Consider the following 25,231-nt stretch of genomic DNA (forward strand, 5'->3'; position numbering starts at 1 on the left):
GCCAATGGTCTAGCTGAGGCATTCAACAAGACTCTATGCAACTTGTTAAAGAAAGTCGTCTCCAAATCCAAACAAGATTGGAATGACCGTATGGAAGAAGCTCTATGGGCATATAGGACGACTCACCGCACGCCAACACAGGCGACTCCTTATTCACTCGTTTATGGAGTCGAAGCCGTCTTGCCACTTGAGCGTCAAATACCTTCGTTATGACTGGCTATTCAAGAAGGGATCACTGATGAAGAAAAAGCTCGACTTCGATTAGAAGAGTTGGAAGCTCTTGATGAAAAGAGATTGGAAGCTCAACAGAGTCTTGAATGTTATCAAGCTCGATTATCTCGTACCTTCAATAAAAGAGTTCGCCCGAGATCCTTTCAAGTAGGAGATCAAGTCCTTGCCGTACGAAGACCCATAATTACTTCCCATAAACCTGTAGGGAAGTTCACTTCAAAACGGGATGGGCCATATGTCGTACAAGAAGCTTACTCAAGTGGGGATTACAAGCTGGTTGATGCAGATGGTATGAGAATCGGCCCTATCAACGGCAAGTTCTTGAAGAAGTATTATCCATGAAGTTGCAAGTCATAATGCTCCTCGACATACGAGCCTAAACTGCAAGTCATGACGCTCCTTGACGCATGAGCCTAAACTGCATGTTGCTACACTCCTGGCCCGCAAGAGTATAAACTGTGTACGGCCCGAAAAAAAAAGTCCGCTAGGTTGAAAATCTCGAAAGAGGCGGCCTAGGCAAAAGTTAGGACGTAAAAAAAAATCTACCCAGTCTGAACTACGGTATGACTTGATCCTCTTCACTGAGGTACGTAGGCAACTTAGAGTTTCATTCTAAGTTCAGTCGCGTAAGTTCAAAAGAAACATATTGACCCAATTGTTGTTCTAATGAAGTATGAAGGAATGTAAGATCAAGCTGAAATGCCATCCTCCTACTGAACTCTGACCTCATTTGATTTAAAGGGGGCAACCCTCCATGGTAAATTGATATCTTCGATGGGCCGATTTTAGGAGGATGTCAAGTATTTGCATTGAAGTCCAGGGATTCTCTATGTCTTCAGGCTCGCCAAACCTTCAAGTTTGTTGGTCTCCAAGTCCGCCCTCTGCCTTAAAAAAAAGGGGGAAGAGAAGAGAGACATCGAAAGGAAACACAAGTATAAGGAAAAGATTGCTAGGCACAACGTTTCAAATTCAGTGAGACTTGAACTCAAGATATTTGTAAGAATATGGCTCTTAAATTTCGATTGATGGCAAATAAGACATCTTCCGATCTCGAGGCTTCCATACCAAGATATGAATTTTTGTGCGACTGCGCAAATCTGGAATTGATAGCGTGGTGCAATGTAAAGTTGATTTCGAAATATTATCTTGGACGATTCAGAAGTTGTTTGATTGAGAATTTTGGGTATGTTCTAGGGTCTTGAAATCTAGTTTTCTTGAAATCAAATGGTTTGCAATTTCGACGTTCCTACACCAAGATATGAATCTTTTGGCGAGACTGCATAAATCTGGAATTGATAGCGTGGTGCAATGTAAAGTTGATTCCGAAATATTATCTGGGACGATTCAAAAGTCTTTTGATTGAGAATTTTGGGTATGTTCTAGGTCTTGAAGTCTAGTTTTCTTGAAATCAAACGGTTTGCAATTTCGATATTTCTACACCGATATATGAATTTTTTGGTGAGACTACGCAAATCTGGAATTGATAGCATGGTGCAATATAAAGTTGATTTCAAAATATTATCTGGGACGATTCTGAAGTTGTTTTATTGAGAATTTTGGATATGTTCTAGATCTTGAAGTCTAGTTTTCTTGAAATTAAATGGTTTGTAATTTCGATATTTCTACATCGAGATATGAATTTTTTGGTGAGACTGCGCAAATTTAAAATTTTCAACATGGTGAAATCTAAAGTTGGTTTCAAAATATTATCCGGCGCGATTCTGAAGGTTTTTGATTCTAAGTATTGGATATATTTTAGATATTGAATTCATCAAACGGTTCATTATTTGTACTCTCCCACGACAAGATATGAATCTTTTGTTACAAGCACGTAAAGCTGAAAATTATGCGACTAAGATAAAAGTCGAACAATGTAAAGCAAAAGAGAAGCTGAAATATTTAAGCCCTCGAAGTCTCCAAGTTGAAGTCTTCAAGTGTACTCAAGTTGAAGTCCCCAAGTTGAAATCTTCAACTCCGTCGGTCTTCAAGTTGAAGTCTTCAAATTCGCTGATCTTCAAGTTGAAATATTTAGGCCCTCCAAGTCTCAAAGTTGAAGTCTTCAAGTCCGTCGGTCTTCAAATTCGCCGATCTTCAAGTTGAAATATTTAGGCCCTCCAAGTCTCAAAGTTGAAGTCTTCAAGTTTCAGTCTTCAAATTTGTCGGTCTTAAAGTTGAATTGTTTAAGCCCTCCGAATCTTCGAGTTGAAGTCTGCAAAGTCCGCCAAAATCTTCAAAGTTTTCCAAGTGTTCAAGTCGATGTCGTCTTCGAGTTGAAGCTTTATAACTTTCCAATCTTAAGGTGGACATATAAGTCCCTTTGCACCTTAAGTTGGCCTCTTCGTAGGTTTGTCCTTAAAAGGAACTATAACTTTCCAATCTTAAGATGGACATATGAGTCCCTTTGCACCTTAAGTTGGCCTCGCCGATAGTCGAGCCACATTGAGAGTAATCTCTCCAAGAATCGGGCCATTTTGAGAGTAATCTCTCCAAGAATTGGGCCACATTGAGAGTAATCTCTCCGGTAGTCGGGCCATTTTGAGAGTAATCTCTCCAAGAATTGGGCCACATTGAGAGTAATCTCTCCAAGAATCGGGCCATTTTGAGAGTAATCTCTCCAAGAATTGGGCCACATTGAGAGTAATCTCTCCAAGATTTTGAGAGTAATCTCTTTAAGAATTGGGCCACGTTGAGAATAATCTCTCCAAGAATAGGGCCATTAATCCCTCCGATATTTGGGCAGGGATGAGTACTCATCCCCTCACACCCTAAGACCGCCTTCTTTATGCGTGGATCATCTTGTTGAACAAAAATATATCTTTCTCGCTTGACCTAAAAAAAAAAGACAACAAAACAAGAAAAGCACGAGAAAAGAAGAAGAAATTACCTTCGCGTTAATGCTTCCGAGTCCACAAAAATAGACTCAAGTGGTTTGCAAAGACTGTGGATTGATGCTTAATGAACACATGAGCATGGGGTTTATATAGATCTCCGTAGATGACCAGCAACAGTATAATATCGATGTGGGAGGAGTAACAGTTAGAGTCCAACATGGATTTGTTATCCTAATCAAGTTGAAAGGAGAAAGCTACGGACAATAGGAAGTTTTCTAAATCAATTTGGAGACGTACAAATTTTCGTAAAAGGGTTACGGTGATTTCGAAGTCTCAGAAGCCCACTCGAATTAGAAAAGCAGGAAGACTTCTGTCGTCTTTTGGATGGCACAATTGGTTTTCTAGTAGGATTTGGTTTAGTATGCGTGTGGAGCTTCAGTCCAAAGGCAAGGATTTTGCAAAGTAAATATCAAGTATAAAGAAAGGACAAATCCTAGGTGGCAGCTATATAGGTACCTCTTCGTCAAGTTCAATGTAGTAAAAGTGAACATGTGACTATGACAAAGTTAAAACCAAGACAATTGCATGTGCAGACTTTCTTTAAATCGCTCCCAACACATTTTAAATCCAATAAACGATTTATATGTGTTCTATGTGTATGCTATTGTCCCGAGATACTTCAAGCCTAGTCTCGGATGTTTGATGACCTCATACTTCGACAAGCCTTGAAGTAGGGGCATTTGTAGGCATCTAAATTTTATTGGATTTAAGTCCATAAAATTATTTGGACTATGTTTTATTCAAGATATATTAGTTCAAATCAATTTATTATTGGGCTAATATAGTTGAATTAATTATAAGTCCAATATATATGAATTAATAAATAAGTCTTAATCCATTGGGCTAGTCCATTTAATTGGGCTAAAGTAATGAGCCCACTTCATTAGGCCCAATATGTCATCTTCCTAGAGGCCCAGTTTGGTGCCACGTGTCAAATGCGTGGCGCGCCAAGTCAAACGGAAGAGCCAATAGGATCATGCCACGTGTCAAAATGACAAGGCATGCCAAGTCACACTAAAAGGCTAATGAAATCGCGCCACGTGTGCAAGTGACATGTTCTGGCCAATCAAATGCGGCCATGTCACACTTCAATTTGATTGGTCGGAAAGAGTTTGTTCTTATCACAACTCCTCCCTTCCACAACTATAAATAGGGGTCTTCATAACTCAGAAAAGGGACCAGGAGTTATAACAAGAAGCAAGAGAGAGCTCGTGGATCGAAAATTTCTCTACAAGTTTCAAGCTTCAAACAATCAAGTTCAAGAAATAAAGTTCAAGCTCAAGAACGAAGAACGAATCAAGATCAAGTTCAAGCAATCAAGCTAAAGCTCAAGCTCAAGAACAAGATCACCGTTCGTGGAAACAAATATAGATTCAAGATCAAGCTCAAAGGCCCTTGAATTTATTTACTATTGGAAAGAAGAATCAGAGGATTCATAGAGATTGTGACACTCAAATATTCAAAATAAAATACTACGATTGTTGCAATATTTTTCGGTCTTGATTTTATTGTCTCGACGCAAATTTATTGTCTACAATATGTAAATAAGGTAATAACTTGACTTAATTAAAAATGGGAAGATGAATAATTTTTCCAACGTTTCAGTTTTTCACGTTTTACTCTTTCATTAAAATATTTGCTCTCTCTTCCTTGATTTGTCCAAGTCAATCTTTCTTTTTTCTAATCTCTTCATATTTCAGAAAATCCTACATATTTTCTGTTTCTCTTTGATATTCTTACTCACTTTCTTTCTCCAAGATTTCATTATTCACTTTCTTTCTCAAAGATTTCATTAGTTCAAGTGTTCAACAATACTTTTAAGTTTCCAATAGTTCTATACTTCTATTGCTCTGTAAAATCTTATCTAAGATCAACAATATTTCAAGAAAGATTAAATAAGTTGGTTATATTTATGAACTATTAGAGAAAATCGATTATAAAAAAATTTATTAACAACTTTGTATCTCAAAAAGTTAGAAGAATAGACTTCAAATAAAAACATATCTTATAACTTTTTAAAAAAAAATTTAGGCCTTATATTAAACTATGGCTGTAGGTCCCGTATGTGCTTGAGCTGCCCCTGAATCTAACAAGTTCAAATGCCTATATGGTTTCATAAGAGTCTTAAAAGCCAACTACTAATATATTTTTTCCAACTAATTAATTGGGCTCAGGGTTTAATCCCGTAGTTTTCAAGTTCAAATTCTGCAGATCAAATCCAACTTAAACTATAATATCAATATCTAATCTAAAACCCTTCAAATACTCCATTTTAAATCTTACATGTTGATACTCACAAGCGACTAGTAACAATCACAAAAAAGAAAAAGAAAAAAGAGAGTACATAAATTAATTATCTTGAACAGAGATTACTAGTTGCTTAATATGTTTGAGGTTATTGAGAAACTCTTGATTTGTGAAAGCTCTGTTTAATTGAAGCTCTTAAAAGGTTCCTATCTTCTTGTTATAGCAGAGTATAGGAACAGCCGGCTTATGCACCTTATACCATGCGGTGCCACGAAACATCGCTTGGTCTTTGTCATTATATGTTTATAAAAAAAATAAAAATATTGGGGATACATTTAGAAAATAATACATTGTTTATTATTATAGTTGTTTATTCATTTGTATATTTCTTCAAATTATGACACCACTTGTATAAAATCTGCGTACGTCGAACACGTATAGGCTGCTTCGGCGTTTTCTTCAAGCCAACAAAAAGACCAAGCAAAGCTTGGTGTTCTCCTTTGTATTTGACCAGGCTACAGTCGTCGCCGGCTTTGGTTTACGCTCAAAGTCTTATTATCAATATTTGTCCTTGAGAGCTACTTTAAAATTTAAATAGCAGAGCAAATGCTTTTCCCAAGGTGGCTGCCAAATATCTAAAGTCAAAATCAGCTTAATTTCCCTTATCAAAGCATTAGCAAGGTCATGTTTGATGTTTTATGACCCCAACACAGCCATCTATTTGTCACATATAGGGTTACCTCTTCTTAAATTAATCATTTAAGATCCCAAGTCATCCACACCAAATAAAAAATAATTAATGGATTACGTACTTCTTAAAAAGTTTTTTGTTTTACCTAAATTGAAAAAAACATTTGGAGTTAGTTAAGATCTTTTGGTTGTGAAAAAGAAGAAAAGGAAGAAATATCTTTTGGTTGACTTGGTGGAGATATTAATAATTAAATACTTCAGAATTTCTAAAAAGGACAAAAAAAGAAAAGCTACTATGTGGGATCAGACAGATTCTAATTTCACGTGATGAGGACCCCAAAAGGTAAGGTCCCTCTCAGATAGACACGTTTTGGAAAAGCCCATCGCCATAACATCACAATAAATTGCCTTGGTATACCTAATTAAATAGCAGAATCTCACCAAATACGAAAACTGAATTGTTGCTCCAATTTTCTAAATCTGTAAGTTGCTTTTATTCTTATTTTAGAATTCCTACGCGATGTCCCTTTTAGTTTTCATTCTAATTCTGATTTGCTTTTCTCTCGAATTTCAATTGTTTCTTATGGGTAAAGTTTTGTTATTGAATCGAATTCAGTGGAATGTGTTTTTTTTAATCTTTCATTAAGATGTGATCCATTATAAAATGGAAGCAGAGGTGTATTGTTTATGTTTCTTTGTGATTTGTGTTGTTAAAACTTTTTGTTGCCTTTTATGTAGATTCGTATTTTATTTTAGTGAAATGGGGGACATATCTGCCATCTGGTTTATTTTAATGACTATTTTTTGACAAGGATATTATTTTTCTCCAATTCTTCCACTAAATTTTTTCACATTACCTTTCTCCCATGTATGATTAAGATTTTCTTGTAAGATGCCAACATTTTCTAGAACTCAAAAGCATGCACATACCCCTAAGATTCTGCTTTTGATTAACCTCTTAGAATGTCTAATATAAATATGTAAATTTTGGGATGTATGAAATATGATGTTGTTAAACAAAACAGATAATATTAATTCAGAAAAACATTATGGGAAAATAGTAATGCATATTAAAATAATGTAAAAGGAAAGCTTCTCTTTTTTTTTTCTTTTTTTTTGGGGTGTGTAGAAGACAGTTTAAGAGAGGGTAGGTTACCAGCTTAAAATCATAAGCGCAAACTCTAAAAGTGTAATGTGACAGAAGTTAATGAATGAATTGGAAAACCTCAGTTCTTCAATAAATGGAGAGGAGTCATTTCCTTATGACAGCAAAAGAGCTACAATGGTAGAGCTTAGGCAAATGTCTTTTGAATTTGTAGTTATATTTGTTCCAAGAAAAGTTTTCCCCTCTTGATTTAACATATTGCACATTTTACTACTCATTCATTAGAGGGAATCTGCTTGATGTTTTTTTTCTCTCAATCACAAATGCGATGTTTTCTGCGTAAAAAGAGTTGAATGGCATCTAGCTTTGGCGTGTCTCGTGAAAATTGTTAACTGGCCTGCATGGCAAATGCTTCCTAATTTTGCTTTTTAGGAGATTGCACATTAAATGATCTGCCCATGCTATAGCTTGGCTCTATAAGCAGTCCTATGGAACACTAATGCTGCCTTCTATTATATTTAGAAGATGGATTCACATGTTTTCGTCTTCTTGGGCCGAGGGTCTTTCGGAAACAGCCTCTCTACCCCCTTGGGGTAGGGGTAAGGTCAGCGTACACACTACCCTCCCCAAACCCCACTAATTCGGATTTCACTGAGTCGTTGTTGTTGTTGGATTCACATGTTTACGCTTGGGGAATTAGGACCTCTAAACTTATAGGAATAACGTAGAGTTGTAGATTGCTCATTCATCCTGATAATAACCCCCCACCCCCCCCCCCCCCCCAACAGCTGAAAAAGAAAAGAAAAGTAAGGCCCTTCTTCTTTCTGGCTATAACAGTATCAAGCCCAACCAGTAGAGGAATGAAGTTTTCACCCACTGAACTGTACTGGATCAATCATTACTGCACTGCAATGGTACTTTAGGGATGTAGACTTAAGTAAGAGGTGTATATATGTATGGCAAGCTAGAATGGTCTTACTCGTTTTGGTGTTTGGAACTTGTGAGTTGGAGGCTTTTCAAATGGGACATGTATGTTTTTGTCTACACAGTCATTATTTTAATGGCAATCGTGATGAAATTTAATTCAAATAGTTCATATCCTCTAAACACCTATACCTGAAATTGTAGATGGAATTCAATCTACATGAATTTTTCTATTGTTGCTAGTGAAGAATATAGCGAACTCAAGATTTCCTTTTCTGTTTAGTCAGGTCGCATTATTTTGTTTCCCCGAAAGGTTTATATGAACGGTAACATAATTCTACAATTCACAGGAAAGACTACTGCATCGGACACTTTGATTGCGCTATTGTGCTTCACTTTCTGTGAGGATGCTTAAGATCCCTCCGCATCAAGTTGCAGGACACCAAGCAGGCAATGGGAAGCTTGGTCCGCTCGTGGATGAATCAGGACGTTTCTACAAGCCTCTCCAAGGCGATGAACGAGGGTCCAATGAGGTTAAATTCTACGAATCATTCTCTTCCAACACTAAGATCCCAGAACACATCTCCAAATTCTTCCCTATCTTTTATGGCACTCAGCTCATAGAGGCGTCCGATGGATCTGGCTTGAAGTCCCACTTAGTTTTACATGATCTCGTCGTAGGTCGAGTCAATCCATCAATAGTGGATATTAAAATCGGTTCAAGAACCTGGGCACCACAGTCAACTGAGGAGTATATGCAAAAGTGCTTGAAAAAAGATAGAGAGACATCGAGCCTTCCCTTAGGATTCAGGTTATCGGGGATACAAATCTATGGAAATAAAGAATCAGGTTACTGGAAACCGGAAAGGACTTCAATTCAAAACCTTTCTGCAGAGGAAGTCAAGTTAATCCTGAAAAAGTTTGTTTCTTCTAACGCGTCGACTGACTCAGACTCTGAACCAGATTGTGCTTTTGCAGCAACTGTATATGGCGGTTCTACTGGCATTTTATCACAGTTGCTAGAGTTGAAAGCATGGTTTGAGGATCAAACCATGTACCATTTTTATTCTTGCTCGATTCTGATGATGTTTGAAAAAGAACTTGCATTGGAAGGACAGAATCCAGGTGCACAAATCAAGTTGATTGATTTTGCTCATGTTATTGAAGGAAGAGGTGTCATTGATCATAACTTCTTGGGTGGTCTCTGCTCTTTGATAAAGTTCCTATCTGAAATTCTTACTGCTCCAAATGAGCACACAACAGAAGTTTCCTCAAAGCCTGATCATCAGAACTTTATTTGCTCTGATAACGGTGTCAACTAATTCAGCTTAAAATTATGTTGCAAATTGCACCCTTTTTGTAGGAAATTCTATTCTAGCATTGCTATGACCCCAGTATATATAATCTGTACTGGACCCCGGATCATAAATAAACTTTTCTTTCAAATTTGATACTCTATTTAACTTACTTTTAATAATGCTTTATTTTTCAAACTCATATTTGTATATTTGCTGAAGCCTATTTGATTGATTTATCCTTCGACTAAATGAGTGGACATGATTATGACAAGAACTTTACTCTTTATAGCTTAGCTTTTCTAAATCTTCCTTCATGGTTGCAACACATATTGGTTTCATCTGGGTATATTTAGTGGATTTTAATGTATTAAAATTTATTTAAAGCCATAACAATAATTTTGTCTTTACTGATTCTTTTGGACTTTTCGAAAGACGAACCCAAAACCAATTATCCCAAAAGGAAAAAACTTAAAATCAATTCTCTGACCATTTAAAATCAAATAATTTAACCTTAACAATTAAAAATTAAAATAAAAATACATAACACTTAGCCATGTGTGAGTACGAAAAACACATGTCCTATATTCAATTGTTTGGTGTAATTGTGCAAGTAAGGAGGGCGAATTTGAAGCAAAGTTACTATAACTAAGAGCTTGTTTGGAAAGCCACCTTGGAAATGAATTTGGATATAATTAGGTGTAGTTATACAGTTTGACAGGTTTGTTTGGTCAAGTAATTACTTGGTCAACATGGAATTGGATGTAATTGGAGGGGTGTAACTGTTGGATTTTGCTAGAGCTTTTGAGTTGGTGATCGTGAACTCTATGTTTCCGAAGAGGGAGGAACATTTGGTTACTTTCCGGAGTATGGTGGCTAAGACTCAAATTGACTATCTCCTCCTCAGGAGGTGTGATAGGGGGTTGTGCGAGGATTGCAAGGTGATCCCGAGTGAGAACCTCGCAACTCAACATAGGCTCCTAGTGATGGACGTCGGTATTTTGATGAAGAGGAAGAAGAGGTTTGTACGGGGTCCGTCGAGGATCAGGTGGGGAGCTTTGTCTAAGGATAATGCGCAAGAGTTGGAGGGGCAGCTGACAAATATGGGTGCCTGGAAGAGTGGTGGGGACGCTAGCGCTATGTGGACGGCGACGGCGGATTGTATAAGGGAGGCAGCAAGAGAGGTGTTGGGAGTTTCGAAAGGATATTGTGGCGGGCACCAAGGCGACTGGTGGTGGAATAACGTGGTCCAAGGTAAAGTGAAAGCCAAGAAAGCGGCGTACATTAAGTTAGTAGAGAGCACCGACGAGGATCAAAGGAGAGCGAACAGAGAAAGATATAAGGAGGCTAGGAAGGAGGCGAAAGTAGCGGTCACAAAGGCTAAGACTGCTGCTTTTGGTAGGCTCTATGAGGAACTGGGGGGTAAAGGTGGGGATAAGAAGTTATTTCGATTGGCCAAAGTGAGAGAGAAGAAGGCTCGCGATCTGGATCAAGTGAGGTGTATCAAAGACGAGGACGATCGAGTATTAATGGAAGAGGCCCAAATTAGGCAAAGATGGCAGTCGTACTTTCATAAACTTCTGAATGAAGAGGGGGATGGAAACATCGTGTTAGGGCAATTGGGGCACTCCGAGAGTCACCGAGACTTTAGGTATTGTAGGCGCATTAAGGTTGAGGAGGTCGTGGGTGCGATGGGTAAGATGACTCGGGGCAAAGCGACTGGACCTGATGAGATTCCAGTAGAGTTTTGGAGATATGCGGGTAGGGCAGGCTTGGAGTGGCTGACTGAGCTGTTTAATGTTATCTTCAAGACAAATATCTTCAAGACAAAGAGGATGACTGATGAGTGGCGGTAGAGTACAATGGTTCCGGTGTACAAGAACAAAGGGGATATCCAGAATTGTAACAACTATAGGGGTATCAAGTTACTAAGTCATACCATGAAAGTCTGGGAGAGGGTGGTGGAAATGAGGATAAGGAGGGCGGGGTCTATATCGGAAAACCAGTTCGGGTTCATGCCGGGCCGTTCTACTACGGAAGCTATCCACCTTATCAGGAGGTTGGTGGAACTATACAGGGATAGGAAGAGGGATTTGCATATGGTGTTTATTGACCTAGAGAAGGCATATGACAAGGTCCCTAGGGACGTCTTTTGGAGGTGTCCGGAGGTGAAAGGTGTGCCGGTGGCTTACATTAGGGCGATAAAGGATATGTATGATGGAGCTATGACTCGGGTTAGGACTGTGGGAGGTGATTCAGAGCCTTTTCCGGTGGTTATGGGATTACACCAAGGATCTGCGCTCGGCCCGTTCTTATTTGCTCTGGCGATGGACGCATTGACACACCATATCCAAGGAGAGGTGCCATGGTGTATGTTGTTCGCTGATGATATAGTTCTGATTGATGAGACGCGAGGCGGCATTAATGGGAGACTGGAGGTATAGAGGCAGACTCTAGAGTCTAAAGGTTTCAAGTTGAGTAGGACTAAGAGAGAATATGTAGAATGTAAGTTCAGCAACGTGACGGGGGAAGCGGATGTGGAAGTTAGCTTAGGGTCAATTATCTAGGGAGATGGGGAGATCGATGGGGATGTTACGCACTGTATAGGAGTGGGGTGGATGAAATGGAGGTTAGCGTCTGGAGTCCTGTGTGACAAGAATGTGCCACCGAAACTCAAAGGTAAGTTCTATAAAGCGGTGGTTAGACCGGCCATGTTGTATGGAGCTGAGTGTTGGCCAGTCAAGAATTCACATATCCAGAAGATGAAAGTAGCAGAAATGAGGAGGATGTTGAGATGGATGTGTGGACACACTAGGCTGGATAAGATTCGGAATGAAGATATTCGGGAGAGGGTGGGCGTGGCTCCCGTGGACGATAAGATGCGGGAAGCGCGGCTTAGATGGTTCGGACACGTGTGGAGGAGAAGCCTAGATGCACCGGTTAGGAGGTGTGAGCGGTTGACTTTGGCAGGTACGAGAAGAGGTAGGGGCGGCCTAGGAAGTATTGGGGCGAGGTGATCAGGCAGGACATGGCGCGACTTCAGATTTCCGAGGATATGACTCTTGATAGGAACATGTGGAGGTCGAGCATTAGGGTGGTAGGCTAGGGGGTAGTCGTGAGTTCTTCCCACTTTGTACCGGGTAGTCTGTTAGAATTTCGTTAGGTTTGTTAGCGGTCTTTGTTGTATCCACATTGGTGTTTTGCATAGTTTTGTGTTATTGTCCTTTCACTTATTTGTTGTGGTTATTTTCTTTCTGGTATCTTTTATTGTTACATGTCTTTACTCTTATTTTTTTTCTGATATTATTGCCTTTCCTGTTGAGCCGAGAGTTTCCTGGAAACAACCTCTCTGCCCTTTTCGGGGCAGGGGTAAGGTCTGCGTAAACTCTACTCTCCCCGGACCCCACTAGTGGGATTTTACTAGGTATGTTGTTGTTGTTGAAATTTTAAAATATATTTTTATTTTTATATTATTTATCTTTAATTCTCTACCTTTACTTCTTGTGATTCCATGTAACTGTTTATATATTATTTTTATTTATTTTATTATTCTATTTTTTTAAACTGCACCTCCTAATATTAGAAATAATGAGTCATTAACAAACTTTGCATATAATGAGTGATACAATTAAAGTGAAATTTCGTTGTTGAATGTGATTATAAACTTATTATGTTTCCTAATCTTAAGTTGTAGTGGAACTTATTATTATGTTGGAATTTGACATATGTTGAACTATTTTTTTTTAATTTTGAAATTATGTTATATTCATGGTTCCAATTTACTTATTTTAATAGTATTGACTCACATTGCATGCTGTTTATTTTTTAGTTAGAATTGATAGATTAGTTTTGTCAAACATCGAACAATGTTCTGACATTATATTTATAAATATTATTTTATTTTATCAAACTTGAATTCCATGATGTTCTTACAGAACGTATATTTTTTGGTTTAATCTAAACTAAATATTACTATTAACTTAAATATATATACATATATATATATATATATATATATATATATATATATATATATAATTTATTTTTACAATATTAGTTATAAATATATGAATAGTAATTAATGTATATTCACGAAAATATACACATCTTAAATACCAAATATAATATCATTTATACTTATAAAACTTTATAGGCATATATTTATCATATTAACTTTTAAGTTTTGATAATTACTTCATTTAAAATTTATTCTAACTGTATAATTACACTTGTGCAACCAAACAGTAAACTTGTAATTACACTATGACAAACAAACAGGTACAACTGTTACAATTACACCAATTCCATGGTGACTTTTCTAACCGACCCTAAACAAATATTAAACCGTTTCTCGTCTAAAAGGCACTATTTTGATCACTTGGAGCTTATTCAAAAGATTTGAAGAAAAAAAAACAACTTTATAAAAAAGATCCAGTCATTTTATTATTTAAGGAACTGCAACGTCAAAACCCAGACCCAGGTCGAATGGCGTGATAGAAGGCGCCAAAATTAGTTTATAAGCGAGAGCGGGAGGGAAGAGCACTTAGCGTGACAGGGAGAGAGAGATCCAGAAAATGGTGATGCTTTGCTTCGTATTGGATCTGCGGATCTTATCAGCTCCATTGCTTCGCGATTTGAAGCAGGTGATATATCCACATGCATTTACTCATGAACAATTATATACAGCAATTGAACCTGTTGAATGATTTGCTGGTGAAAAGCATTGCGTTGTCTTTTTTCCTTACTCTTCGAATTTCACTTGAATTCGCATATTTAAAGTAAAAAATTTGACCGATATTCTCTTCTCTGCCAGTCGATGTTGCAGCTCGCAAATTTTTACGCGATATCGTCTCCAAGTAGTAGTATTGACAGTTCGAGATCAAAACCTCTGCTCGATCGCATCGGACTGTGCTATGTATTCAAAAATCGAATCTCACGCACCGATGAAGTAAATATAATATCTCTTCTCTATTTTTAGCTCGAATATTTAAATGCTTAGGTCCGTATATTCATTTATAGACTGAAAGGCGTATTACTGCTGTGTTTACCTGGTACACTTTTAATAATACTCCTGAACTGATAAGTGATGTTATACACAGCTTAAGATAGCTTATAGTCCACGAGGCAACTTCAATCTCCGCGATTTCCACCATGCTGTGAACAATTTGCCTTCCGATGCCTTTTTACCTGATTTCAACAGTTCTGGAGCTCTATGTTGCAGCGGTAATTATTTACGTGAATTTTTATTGATTTCAAAAAATTTAAATGCATTCAAGTTGTTTTTCTGCTTCATGCTTATGCTTAATTTGATTTGATCACTCTTGTTACCATTGGTGTGGTCACCATTTGGCGCTTGCAGATTTGAAACTTTGCAGTATCCTAAATGACAAAGTTTTGTACTCATGGGGAGGTCATAATAAAGATATTACGAGAAAGGTGATTTTGATTAGTTCCTGCATATATGAAAGCCTGGACTCTGCTACCAAAAAGGCTCTCATGGTGATTCATCTACTCTCTGCATTCATATCATTATCTGTTCTACTTTATTCTTCAGATTTTGGACTGATGATTAGATGTCTTAATTGTTCGATTTCTAAACCTTTTGAACTGCAAGCTTCAAGTTGAAAAAAGTGGTGGTTTTGCTGACAGGATGCAGCAGATAACTGTGTTTCCATAGAGTTTATTTTCTTGGAGCAAAATTCAAGTCATCTTGCTGATACTCCTGGAAGTATTAACAAATTCTTGAAGCAGATTGGTGATCTCGAGAACTGCTCATTTCAAAACTATATTCCAGGTTAGAGACACTCCTTAATCCTTCTGTGTAGGAGTCCTTAGAATGATACTTAAAACCTATTTGTTCACCGTGATTTTCATTTTAAGATTTAATTCATTTTGATCTTGTCGAGGGTAAACGTAATAAATTGTCTAGTTGAGCAAGGCCTATCTTTATTGGTTTATATAACAGATTCTTAGAATCAACTCTGTTTCCTGAGTTACCGTAGAGATCATTTTGTTTAAAAATCCTTTCAGTCTGTAGGAAGTGAGCTTCCAGATATTAGATTTTAGAAATGCCAATTTTGTTCTTCCTGGTTGTAGCATGTAGTTCAAAACGAATCTGTGACAAGTTCTCCTTCTCCATGTGTGGTTCTTTGCATCCTTGAGTATTCAAAGAGGTTAAATTTTCTGTTGAGGGATAGAAAGGACAAATGTCCTTGACTTGTTTTAAAAAAAATTGAATCATAAAGGTTAAATGTCCTTAATTTTGTTCAATGATGAGTACACTTGTTGGCCCTTGTTGGCCCCTAACATCTTTGTATAATTCCTAGGAAGAATCAAGTTTTCTCTTCTTGTTATTTACAACAAATAGATCTGCAGATGCACATGCTTTGTCTGGCTTGGTAAAGAAATGGTTTCAGGAACTGAAGGAGGACTTGGAAGAACAATTACAGGCTCGTTTTGTCTTCAAGAGCAATCTTTTAGGTTCAACAAACCAGATATCCTGCAACTTGTGCACATCTTTCAACCAGATAATCGATGAATTCGTTCCTTGTAAGGTATACTCATAAAGTTCATTAGTATACCATGCAAAACAATTGATTTATTCTAGATAGGTCCTAAAAGTAACTTCTTGTTTTGAAAATGAAAGTATTGATGAGCTGGACGGTAAGAATTATCAGTTATAGGTTCTTTAGTAAAATCATTGTATCTTTCTCACTGGTTAGGGTTCTTCCTACTGCTAAGTTACATTCTTTAACTGATTGGTAATTGGCCTTCAAGTTTTGGATTTGTTTCAATGATGTATTTAAACTACTTGTTTGTCATGTGATGGCCTGATGAGGGTTAAAAAACAGGTGATATTTTAGATTCTATGATTTTAACCATGAGATATTATCAAAAATTCTGAGTAATTGTACAATTTTGCCTGATGATTTACCTTTTATTAGTATAGTTTCACTCCCATATTAGTTTCTTGAGACCAATCTCTAGTAGTAAATCTTTGATTGACAAATAGCCCTTGTGCTTGTCAAGTAGTGCGTCAAAGTAATACTACTAATTATGGTGTTCCCTTTAGTTTTCATATCTTTTTTCTAATCACGGATTTGAGTGGGAAGTCTCATAAAACCTTACAAACCATTGAAGTCTTTATTCTTGCTTTTGCAATTTAATCAACTAGGTAACAGAAAAGTAGCTGGTTTTTTTATGCTAGAACATTAGTGTTGAAACCTCATATAGATCTTACGTTCTTGTCCTATAGGAAATATTAACTGACTTCAGAGTTTACGTTTAACTTCTCAATGTTAGTTTTTAAAATGGCAAAAATATTAAAATCCATTAAAGAAAGATAGAATATGCAACGGATTATTTGGTTAAACCTGGAAAGGAGACAGAATTATTAAAAAGTAAGTACCATCAACTACAGTCCTCTGTGTTTGATATGATGCTCATTTAGTCTTCCTATTCGATGATCCATCCTCATCTCTAGAAACATGTTCTTTCTTTATTCCTCTGTAATAACAAATTGCTACCATTATAACAACTATTTTCTTTATGTTGAGTCCTTCCCATAAATGCCAGAATTCTTTTAAATTTTTTAGTCTGAAGGATTGTTAAGTTCCCAAGCCTGTTTAAGTGTAGAGATTTGTCTAAGGCATTTCAAATTCTAAAGCTAAACAGTTGATTCATTTGCACTTGTTTTGATATGCCTACTTAGATTTGAAAAACAAAATCAGTTTATCAGTTCATTTCTGTCGTTATTTTGGATTAACTTCAAGGATCAGAAATCCCTTTAAAATTCAAATGTCTATCCTAACAGGCCCATGTAAAATTTCAAATATGTGCCAAAGATACTATATTGGAAAAATGCACTGTTAGATTATCCACTTTGTTCATCAGGAAGTTCAAAAGTTGTCAATCAGAATTATTTTGGCCCCTTGCCAATACTGTATTATGGGTATTGCAGCTGAGAACTAGTTTGGAATAGGAGATATTGCTGAATTTTTTCTTTCTAGAGAACGCTTCTCTTAGAAGGCATATTTTATCTTACGAAACTAGACATAATGATTGCTTGGTGCCTCTCAAGCTGTCAGAAATCATGACCAGACGAGCATATGTTGATAAACGAATTCAGTTCATTTGGTTGCCATAAAGTACACATCTTCGTGAACTGTTATAAGCTAGTTTTACGGTGAATGTTATTGATATCCCTACCATTAATTGCATCAGTAAACCATTTTTATTCCCCCTGGGTGTCCAAGAGTATACATCTTTTATTTTCTTGTAGTGAGCAGCAAGTCTCACGTGAAGTTTCTTAGAATTGTCACTCCTTTAACAGTCATGCAGGTGTCATGGCATTCCATTTGACAACTCAAAAATGATCCGGACGGATAAGTCTTCTTGTCCAGTAACTGGAGTTGAGCTTGGAGCACTTGATTTGGTTGAGAGCTCTGTGAAGATAGGAGAACATACAATCCTCTATATGCCCTCTTTCCAGTGTTGCCGGGACCTTCAGAAAGTTCCTTTACCAATTAACTTCGATGTTATTGAAAGAACTAACTTGAGATCACTTGATGAAGGTAAGTTTGGATGAAAATAAAAAGCATTCTGTGTTAAATTTTGCATTCTATTGTTAATGTCTGGTTCCAGTTGAAAATATATTAGCTATGAGAAATCAAAGTCCTAACAAAGACAAAACTTATTCCGATGCCCTCTCTTTGCACTTGTGAGAATTGCACTTGTGAGAACTAATAACTCGGAAAATTATATTATTGATGTACCTTAACTATAATACAAGTACCCCTATTTATAACAATACACAATACCTACACTACTCCTATTCCATGTAGGACTATGCTTATTTACATTAACAACTAACTAACAACACTAATTACATCAATTGGAAATTCTCATGATGCACTAGAGTCATCAGTTTGGCACCTAATTCAAACATTCATTTGCTATCTCTTTCTCATGACTGATGATCTACACTCAATATCAGCTTTTGTTTCTTAACAGGGATTATTTTAGGTACTTCCTACATTGTTACCCCAGCTTTGCCTGAGTTTGATGATACTGATAAATCAGAGCTAAATGCTAAACGTAAGCGGAAGGCCTACCATTATTCATTGCTGCCATGCCTTTCCATACTATATACTGCATAACCTTGCCCAACTTATAAAATGTTCAAATAGTTGCTGAAATTAAACTGAGAATACTTTTCATGGATAGATGATGATCTGGCTCTGTGATTTGGCAGTTTTTCAAGTGCTGTGTGGTGTACTGCATTCCCTTGACCAGGGTTTGATTTGTTCATCAAAATGTAATGTAGAAACTGCGAAGCAAACGTCCTTCCTGTGCTATTATATTCTTTTACCTTCAGAGAAAGGAGTAATGATTCTCAGAGTAAGTATGTAGTCCCTCTCACATCTGAGCCTTTATTTTCCTACTAAAAAGAAGTCAACTACATCTATCTCTCTTCATTTTGATAAAAAATTAGTGCTTTATTTCCTTCTCATTTTCTTAAAAAATTTCATGCGACAGAATCCCTTGTAGGTCTAGACTAGAATATGCCACCAACGAGATCGTGAAATAAGCTATTATTATTGTTGTTGTTTCTTTCCTTTAATGTTTTTATGTTTTCCTTTTGGCCCTAAAGTCCAATCTGTCAACAAACTATAACCGGCAGTGAAGATATTTCTTTCTTCCAACAATCCCTCGACTATTCTTGTTTTAATGCATCCAGTTATACTACAATAATTTTTCTACTCTTTATTATGTGATGTCACTGTATAAGTATTTTCAGCGGCTTGCTGGATCAGAGGAAGCCTTGCCTGTCCCTGACATCAGTAATATCGCTTGCACCCCAGTCACCGAGGATATTAAAAATTCTTTGCAGGCCTCTTTGCTTAAGGTCTGTTTCATTAGGGAAATTCTATTCCTGTTTATTTGATTCGTCCGATACATCTTCGTTTCTTACTGGGAGCAATACCAAATTAGATGCATTAATGAGATGAAAGATGAACCAGCATTCATTAATAAATTCATGAAGCTCTATAAGCTGGATCTTAATTTATCTTTCTCAAGGATTTGCAGTTTCACATTCTCATCATTAATGATAATGTAGCTTTATCTCTAAACTGTTTGCACTTTGCAAGGTATAAAGAAAAGGCTGAGTGTTCTTCCTTGGTGCATAGAGGAAGGTCATTTTTGGTACTTCTCCAGATTAAGTTCTGATGCTCTTTGTTATTCCAGATCGAATTAAGAAATTATGATCCAGTTCAGCACGATAGAGGCTTCCATCAAAGACTAAACTTGCTTGTCAAAGAAAGCCTACAATTTGGGTAACTTCTTTTCTCTCCTGTGGTGTTTTTCTTTATCTGCTATAAAAATATATTTCACCGGTCACTGGTCAGCCATATGACCTATGGATTGGTTTTTTCTTGAAGTTCATCCCTTTTCATTTTCTGTCAATAGTTGACGTGAAAGTTTTTCTGGTGGTCTGAAAACCGCACTAAGTTGCTGATGTGTATTGTTGATTACTCCATAGTGTCCATTTAAGTGCCACCGGCTAATATAAATGTTTTAGGAACTTGTTTCCTTTCTTAGTTATTTATAGGGGATCAATATAGCTAGTTGGTTCAATTGGTGTCTTCTCAAGCACTTCTTTACCTTTGTTCCATGCTCCTCGTTGGTTCTTGATAAAAGAAATTAAGGGAAATAACTGGGAATATGACAAGATAATAAAAAATATACTGGAATAGATGTAAAAAGAATTGAAGCTAAAAATACTAACTTAAAAGACCTAAAAATCAGCACAAAATCTGCTGAAAATAACAAACTCCTAGAGACTAGTTCACTCCTAAAGACTAGTTCAAAATTATTTCAAATTCAAACTAAATTATTGCAGTAAATAGCTGAAACAGTAAAATAATTTTACTGAGAGCAGCTTCTAAAGCATATTTCTAACACTCCTCCTTGCTTTTGAAGCTGCAAATTCTGAATTTTTCCCCTGTAAACCTTTAACTGGAAGTGACTTTGTATGTAAATCTGCCAACTGATCTTTGGACTTGCAGTAAATTGAGTTCAATTTTCTATTTTGCTGCATCTCATGATTGTCAATGAAATAAGTTGGCTCTTTTTTGGGCTTCATTTTGACGTGAGGCTTGTCAACTTTCTTCCACATTTGCATTTTGCCTTGAGGCTTGTCAACTTTCTTCCAAATTTTGTTTTTCTGAAATATTGACAACTTCTTTGTCTCATTTTCACATATGTCCTCTTTTGGAGGTTTATCTGCACTTGGTAGATTCTTTGGGCTCCATTTTTCATCTTCGGTTGGATCAAATGAGAAGTTTTTACCTCTCATTTTAACCCTTAAAATCTCAAGTCTAGTTGCATCATAAATGAAACAATATTTATCTTCAAAGGATACTTTAAATCCTTTTTCCATTAGTTGTCCAACACTTAATAAATTTTGATCAATATCAGGAACATAAAGAACATCTGAAATTTTCCTAGTACCTGACTTTGTTGGGATTGCAACAGTTCCTTTTCCCTTAGCAAGAATATAATCACCATTTCCAATTCTGACTTTCTTATTTCCCATAGACGTGAACTCTTTGAAAAGATTTCTGTCATATGTCATGTGGTTTGTACAGCCATTATCAATCAACCAAAAATCAGATTTTTTAGTTGAAAGAATAGTTGCCATAAACAAGTGATCTTCTTCTTCTTCATTGGCGACTTGGGCATCTGCTTCATGCTTTTGATATTTGCCTTTGCAAATTACAGCTTCATGACCAAGTTGGTTGCAAATTTTGCACTTTGCATATGGCCTCTTCCAACATTTGAATGGTGGATGACCTTTTTTGCCACAGTGCTGACAAGGCGGGTAATTTTTTTTAACATTATTACCTGATCACGCCCAACTCTAGTCCTAAAAAGGATAAGCGGTCGCTGCAAATATAATCCGGTCTAAAAGTCCGTAGTCGAATCCCACAGAGAACTAAGGTTTCGCTGTAATTGTTCAATATCGCAAAGAAGACAAATTTGAACAATTTCTAAATTATAATATTAAGATTTTTATATCTAACTAATCAACCAACAAATACTATAAAACGGTAAAATTATCAACTAACGAGACAAAGGTTTGGAGACTAAATTAAGGAGGTCTAGAGTTATGATTTCCCCAATTGTTGATTTCATTAGTTGTATGTTTCTTATAGCTTTGACTTAGTTGCCTCTATCAATCATGAACTCTCCAGCTATCATAAATCTCTCTCAAGCAATTATGATAATTTACTAGACGCACTCTCTCAAGCTACACTAGCTATATTCACATTACAGTTCACTTAGATCGCACCCGAGGTATCGTTATCTCTAATCCAACATCTAAACCCTCGGTTATGACTCTCGCCTATACTCCGGGAGTGATGTTGTTCAAACAACTACCTAAATATGCACTCTCTCTCAAGTAGATACATAATAAATAGGAACGGCTAATTGAGGATCCTTTCAATTAACCAAAATCAAAACGTAGTTGAACAAATAGAGATTAACAACTAACTCAAAACTATATTAATATAACAACCAATTCATCCCCAAAAGGTTCCATCAGAACCCTAGAAAACGAATTAGCTATTCATAATAGTATGTAAAACTACAATACTAAAAATCATAACCAACAATGAAAAAATAGGAAGAAGAAGGAAAAACTCGTTGAAGAATTCCGCGTCTTGCTCCTATTGTGTTCTTGACTCTTTAGGTCGAATCTCCGGTCTCCTTAGCCTCCTTAGGTCTCAATTATGTCAAAAGTATGTCCCCCTCCCTTCAAAATAGGTTTAGGACCCCTTTTATACAAGTTGGAATAGTGTAGGGCCGAAATAACCTTGTACCGGACGAAATAGGACTTCTTTTTGACGCCTGGAGTGGCGCGGCCGCGGCCAAAACGCGGTAGGACCGCGGCGAGACAAGCTCTCTGATTTTCTGCCGCGGTCGCGGTTTCGACCGCGTTTTTCACCCTGTTCCGTTTGGAATTTGGAAAAACGTAAAACATGAAAGTTGTAGCCTTTTGAGTTAACTTTCAACCATATATTGTGGAGCCCAAATGGAGTTCTAAACAAAAAGTTATGTGCATTTTACTAGACAGTGCGCAATATGCCTACTCGAGTCTTCGTTTGTTCTCAACTATCAAATTTGACCCCTCTCGGCTTAATTTCTTGAGCTTTTACTCAGACTTCAAATATTCAAATCACTTAAATTCATTCCATAACATCTATATAGCTCGGAATTACACCTACAAGGCATAAAACGCACAATTAGTGCAAAACACTAGCGATTAAAGCGCAAACTCAACTAAAGTGCAGTAAATTAGAGTGTAATAAGCGACTAAAATACGTAATTATAGCCTATCATCATTACCCTTGCTTTGAGTTTTGTGGTTGGCTGCCAGGGCTCCTTCAACCATACCATCTTGCCTCATAAGCCTCCTTTGCTCTTGTGCCTGCAATGTATTTAACAATTCTGCCAAGGTAATCTTAGATAGATCCTTTGTATTTTCCAAGGTAGTTATGGATACTTCATATTTTTCAGGCACCGTAACAAGAATTTTTTCAACAATTCTTGAATCTTTAAATTTAGTACCAAGCAATCTTACCTTGTTAACAATGCCAAGCAACCGATGTGAGTATTCTTTGACAGTCTCAGATTCCTTCATTTTCTGCAACTCGAATTCCCTTATTAAATTCAACACCTTCATGCCTCGTATTCTTTCATCTCCTGTATATTCTACTTCAGATAATCCCAGATTTCTTTTGCTGATTTGAGAGCCATAACTCTCGTGAAAATTGTTGCAGACACACCAGCAAACAAAGTTGCTTTCGCCTTTGATTTCCTGGTTTTCTTTTCCTTGTGGCTCTTGATCTGGGCCACCGCGGGATCGTTAGGCAGAAGAACATCATAATCCTCTTCCACGGCCTCCCAAAGATCTAAAGCCTCCAAGTAAGTCTCCATTCTCACTGCCCACAGTTGGTAATTTTTACCATCAAAGACTGGAGGAGCCAATTGAGAAAAACTCATTTCAGTCTCCATCTCACTCAAGAAAAGATTTTACTTAGGTCCCTTAAGAAGATGGCTCTTGATAGCAATTGTTGGTTCTTGATAAAAGAAATTAAGGGAAATAACTGAGAATATGACAAGATAATAAAAAATATACTGGAATAGATGTAAAAAGAACTGAAGCTGAAAATACTAACTTAAAAGACCTAAAAACCAGCACAAAATCTGCTGAAAATAACAAACTCCTAGAGACTAGTTCACTCCTAAAGACTAGTTCAAAATTATTTCAAATTCAAACTAAATTATTGCAGTAAATAGCTGAAACAGTAAAATAATTTTACTGAGAGCAGCTTCTAAAGCATATTTTTAACACTCCTGATCAGGGTTAACCATAGCACATTCTAATTTTTGGTGAAGAATCTATGCTGTTTTACAGTTGATTTTGTTAGGTGATGGAAGGAATCATCTACTTCGATCAGGAGCAATTTTCTTTAATGAGATCCACAACAAATTTCATTAGTTCTCAACTCTGGAAAAAATTAGCTTCCGAGCTTTGGCTTTAGCCAAAGCTGTCTGATCTGCTAATCACCATCCGTGCCGATCACGTGTAAATCAGCTTTATATAGGCATTGAGTTTAATTACTTATTTTCAATATTTTCTTGGCTTGCGTGGACTTTCATCTTAAAAGTTTGACTATCAGGGCAATACCTGCTAAGGCTAAAGAACCGGTGACAGCAACAAACATAGCCCTGCAAGACCCTATGATAGAGGACTTAGCAGATCAAGCCAACAATTTGTTGGTTATAGGAGACAACGTGCTGAATACCAAAACGACTGATGGTAAAATCGGTACCAGAATTACTGAAGAATGGGAACAGCTAGTTGTATTAGAGATTCCAAAGATGTCTTCTCCCACTTGTATCTCCAAGCCAAAGTTGGATAAAGAGGTTTCATCTCCCCCTAAAACTACTGGAAAACTTGATGACAAAACTTCACGAATCCTTGAAAGGCTGGAGGTACCGAAGCAGCTGCAAAGAAAAGCAGCTTCCCCTACAGTGTCAAGCTCTCCAGTTAAGAAGCCTCTGATCCCCTTTGGACGTGGCATTACTGATGCTAAGGCCATTGTTTCGAGCCAGCCTATAAAGCCCAACTTTCAGAGGCTCAAGAGGAAAAGATAACTAGGGAAGTCCTTTTCGAGCAGAAATCTCAGTATGCTGAGGTCCATGAGGTCCGTCTTCTCGTTCTCTGTTGTTTTGGTATCTCGAAGTCGTCTTTCATAAGCAACTAATCATTTGCATAAGATGTTCTTATATCGCACATCAATCTCAACGTTCTTGAGCTATTAATGATTCTGGATGGTCACGATTACCAACCATACCTTGTGATATGCCTTATAAGATGAAATGAAGTGCTTTTAACTCTTCTATGCTACATTTGGCCAAGAAATTGAAAATTTTCAGGGGAAAGGTCATTGTAGCATAAGCCTTGACCAATGCCACTGAATCATTATAAAGAAAGAACTTGTCCAGGGTAAATGAGCTGGAAACACAAAACTCAGAAAAGGTAAGTTTAATTAGTTCAAAGAGAACTTTTGTGTGAATTCAGATTTATTCTTACATAATGAAAGATGTGTATTTCAAACCATAGTTCTCGGGGTGAAGCATCATCATCCACCAAAAATTCAGGGACGAGATTAGATAGATACGCGTCGGGGGACTAGAAAGACCGGTTAATGAGTTCTTAATTTGTCGTTTTTTACTTCATGAAGAGTGGGGCATTAAGATCTCGATATTAAAAG

The 25,231-nt window shown here is 37.0% G+C and overlaps 2 protein-coding genes across 5 annotated transcripts; both read left to right on the forward strand.

The window, feature by feature from the left end:
• Positions 6,384 to 9,622, forward strand: LOC109226836 (inositol polyphosphate multikinase alpha-like). 4 transcript variants are annotated; one of them, XM_019391718.1, is made up of 2 exons: positions 6,384 to 6,402; positions 8,439 to 9,622. In XM_019391718.1, the coding sequence occupies exon 2, from the start codon at positions 8,496 to 8,498 to the stop codon at positions 9,408 to 9,410; it is 915 nt and encodes a 304-aa protein (XP_019247263.1). In that variant the 5' UTR covers positions 6,384 to 6,402; positions 8,439 to 8,495; the 3' UTR covers positions 9,411 to 9,622. The 4 variants fall into 4 exon arrangements, with proteins under 4 accessions (XP_019247263.1, XP_019247261.1, XP_019247260.1 ...); XM_019391716.1 differs by lacking the exon at positions 6,384 to 6,402 and adding an exon at positions 6,430 to 6,541 and having other exon boundaries at positions 8,444 to 9,622; XM_019391715.1 differs by lacking the exon at positions 6,384 to 6,402 and adding an exon at positions 6,431 to 6,541.
• On the forward strand, positions 13,818 to 24,853 carry LOC109226837. Its single transcript, XM_019391719.1, has 12 exons — positions 13,818 to 14,026; positions 14,197 to 14,331; positions 14,483 to 14,606; positions 14,743 to 14,882; positions 15,033 to 15,177; positions 15,759 to 15,937; positions 17,716 to 17,956; positions 18,396 to 18,479; positions 18,637 to 18,782; positions 19,183 to 19,290; positions 19,632 to 19,720; positions 24,134 to 24,853. Exons 1-12 carry the CDS (start codon positions 13,958 to 13,960, stop codon positions 24,609 to 24,611), a joined length of 1,938 nt encoding a protein of 645 aa, XP_019247264.1. The 5' UTR covers positions 13,818 to 13,957; the 3' UTR covers positions 24,612 to 24,853.

Source organism: Nicotiana attenuata, chromosome 6 (assembly GCF_001879085.1).
Source record: "Nicotiana attenuata strain UT chromosome 6, NIATTr2, whole genome shotgun sequence".
Classification (NCBI taxonomy): Eukaryota; Viridiplantae; Streptophyta; class Magnoliopsida; order Solanales; family Solanaceae; genus Nicotiana; species Nicotiana attenuata.

What these genes read in the sequence shown, in the direction of transcription:
- LOC109226836 (XM_019391718.1), top strand. Translation starts at nt 8,496, where the DNA reads ATGCTTAAGATCCCTCCGCATCAAGTTGCAGGACACCAAGCAGGCAAT.
- LOC109226837 (XM_019391719.1), top strand. Translation starts at nt 13,958, where the DNA reads ATGGTGATGCTTTGCTTCGTATTGGATCTGCGGATCTTATCAGCTCCA. An exon ending in TGCTTCGCGATTTGAAGCAG is followed by an intron (nt 14,027 to 14,196) that starts GTGATATATCCA and finishes CTTCTCTGCCAG; the next exon opens with TCGATGTTGCAGCTCGCAAA. An exon ending in TGGAGCTCTATGTTGCAGCG is followed by an intron (nt 14,607 to 14,742) that starts GTAATTATTTAC and finishes TGGCGCTTGCAG; the next exon opens with ATTTGAAACTTTGCAGTATC.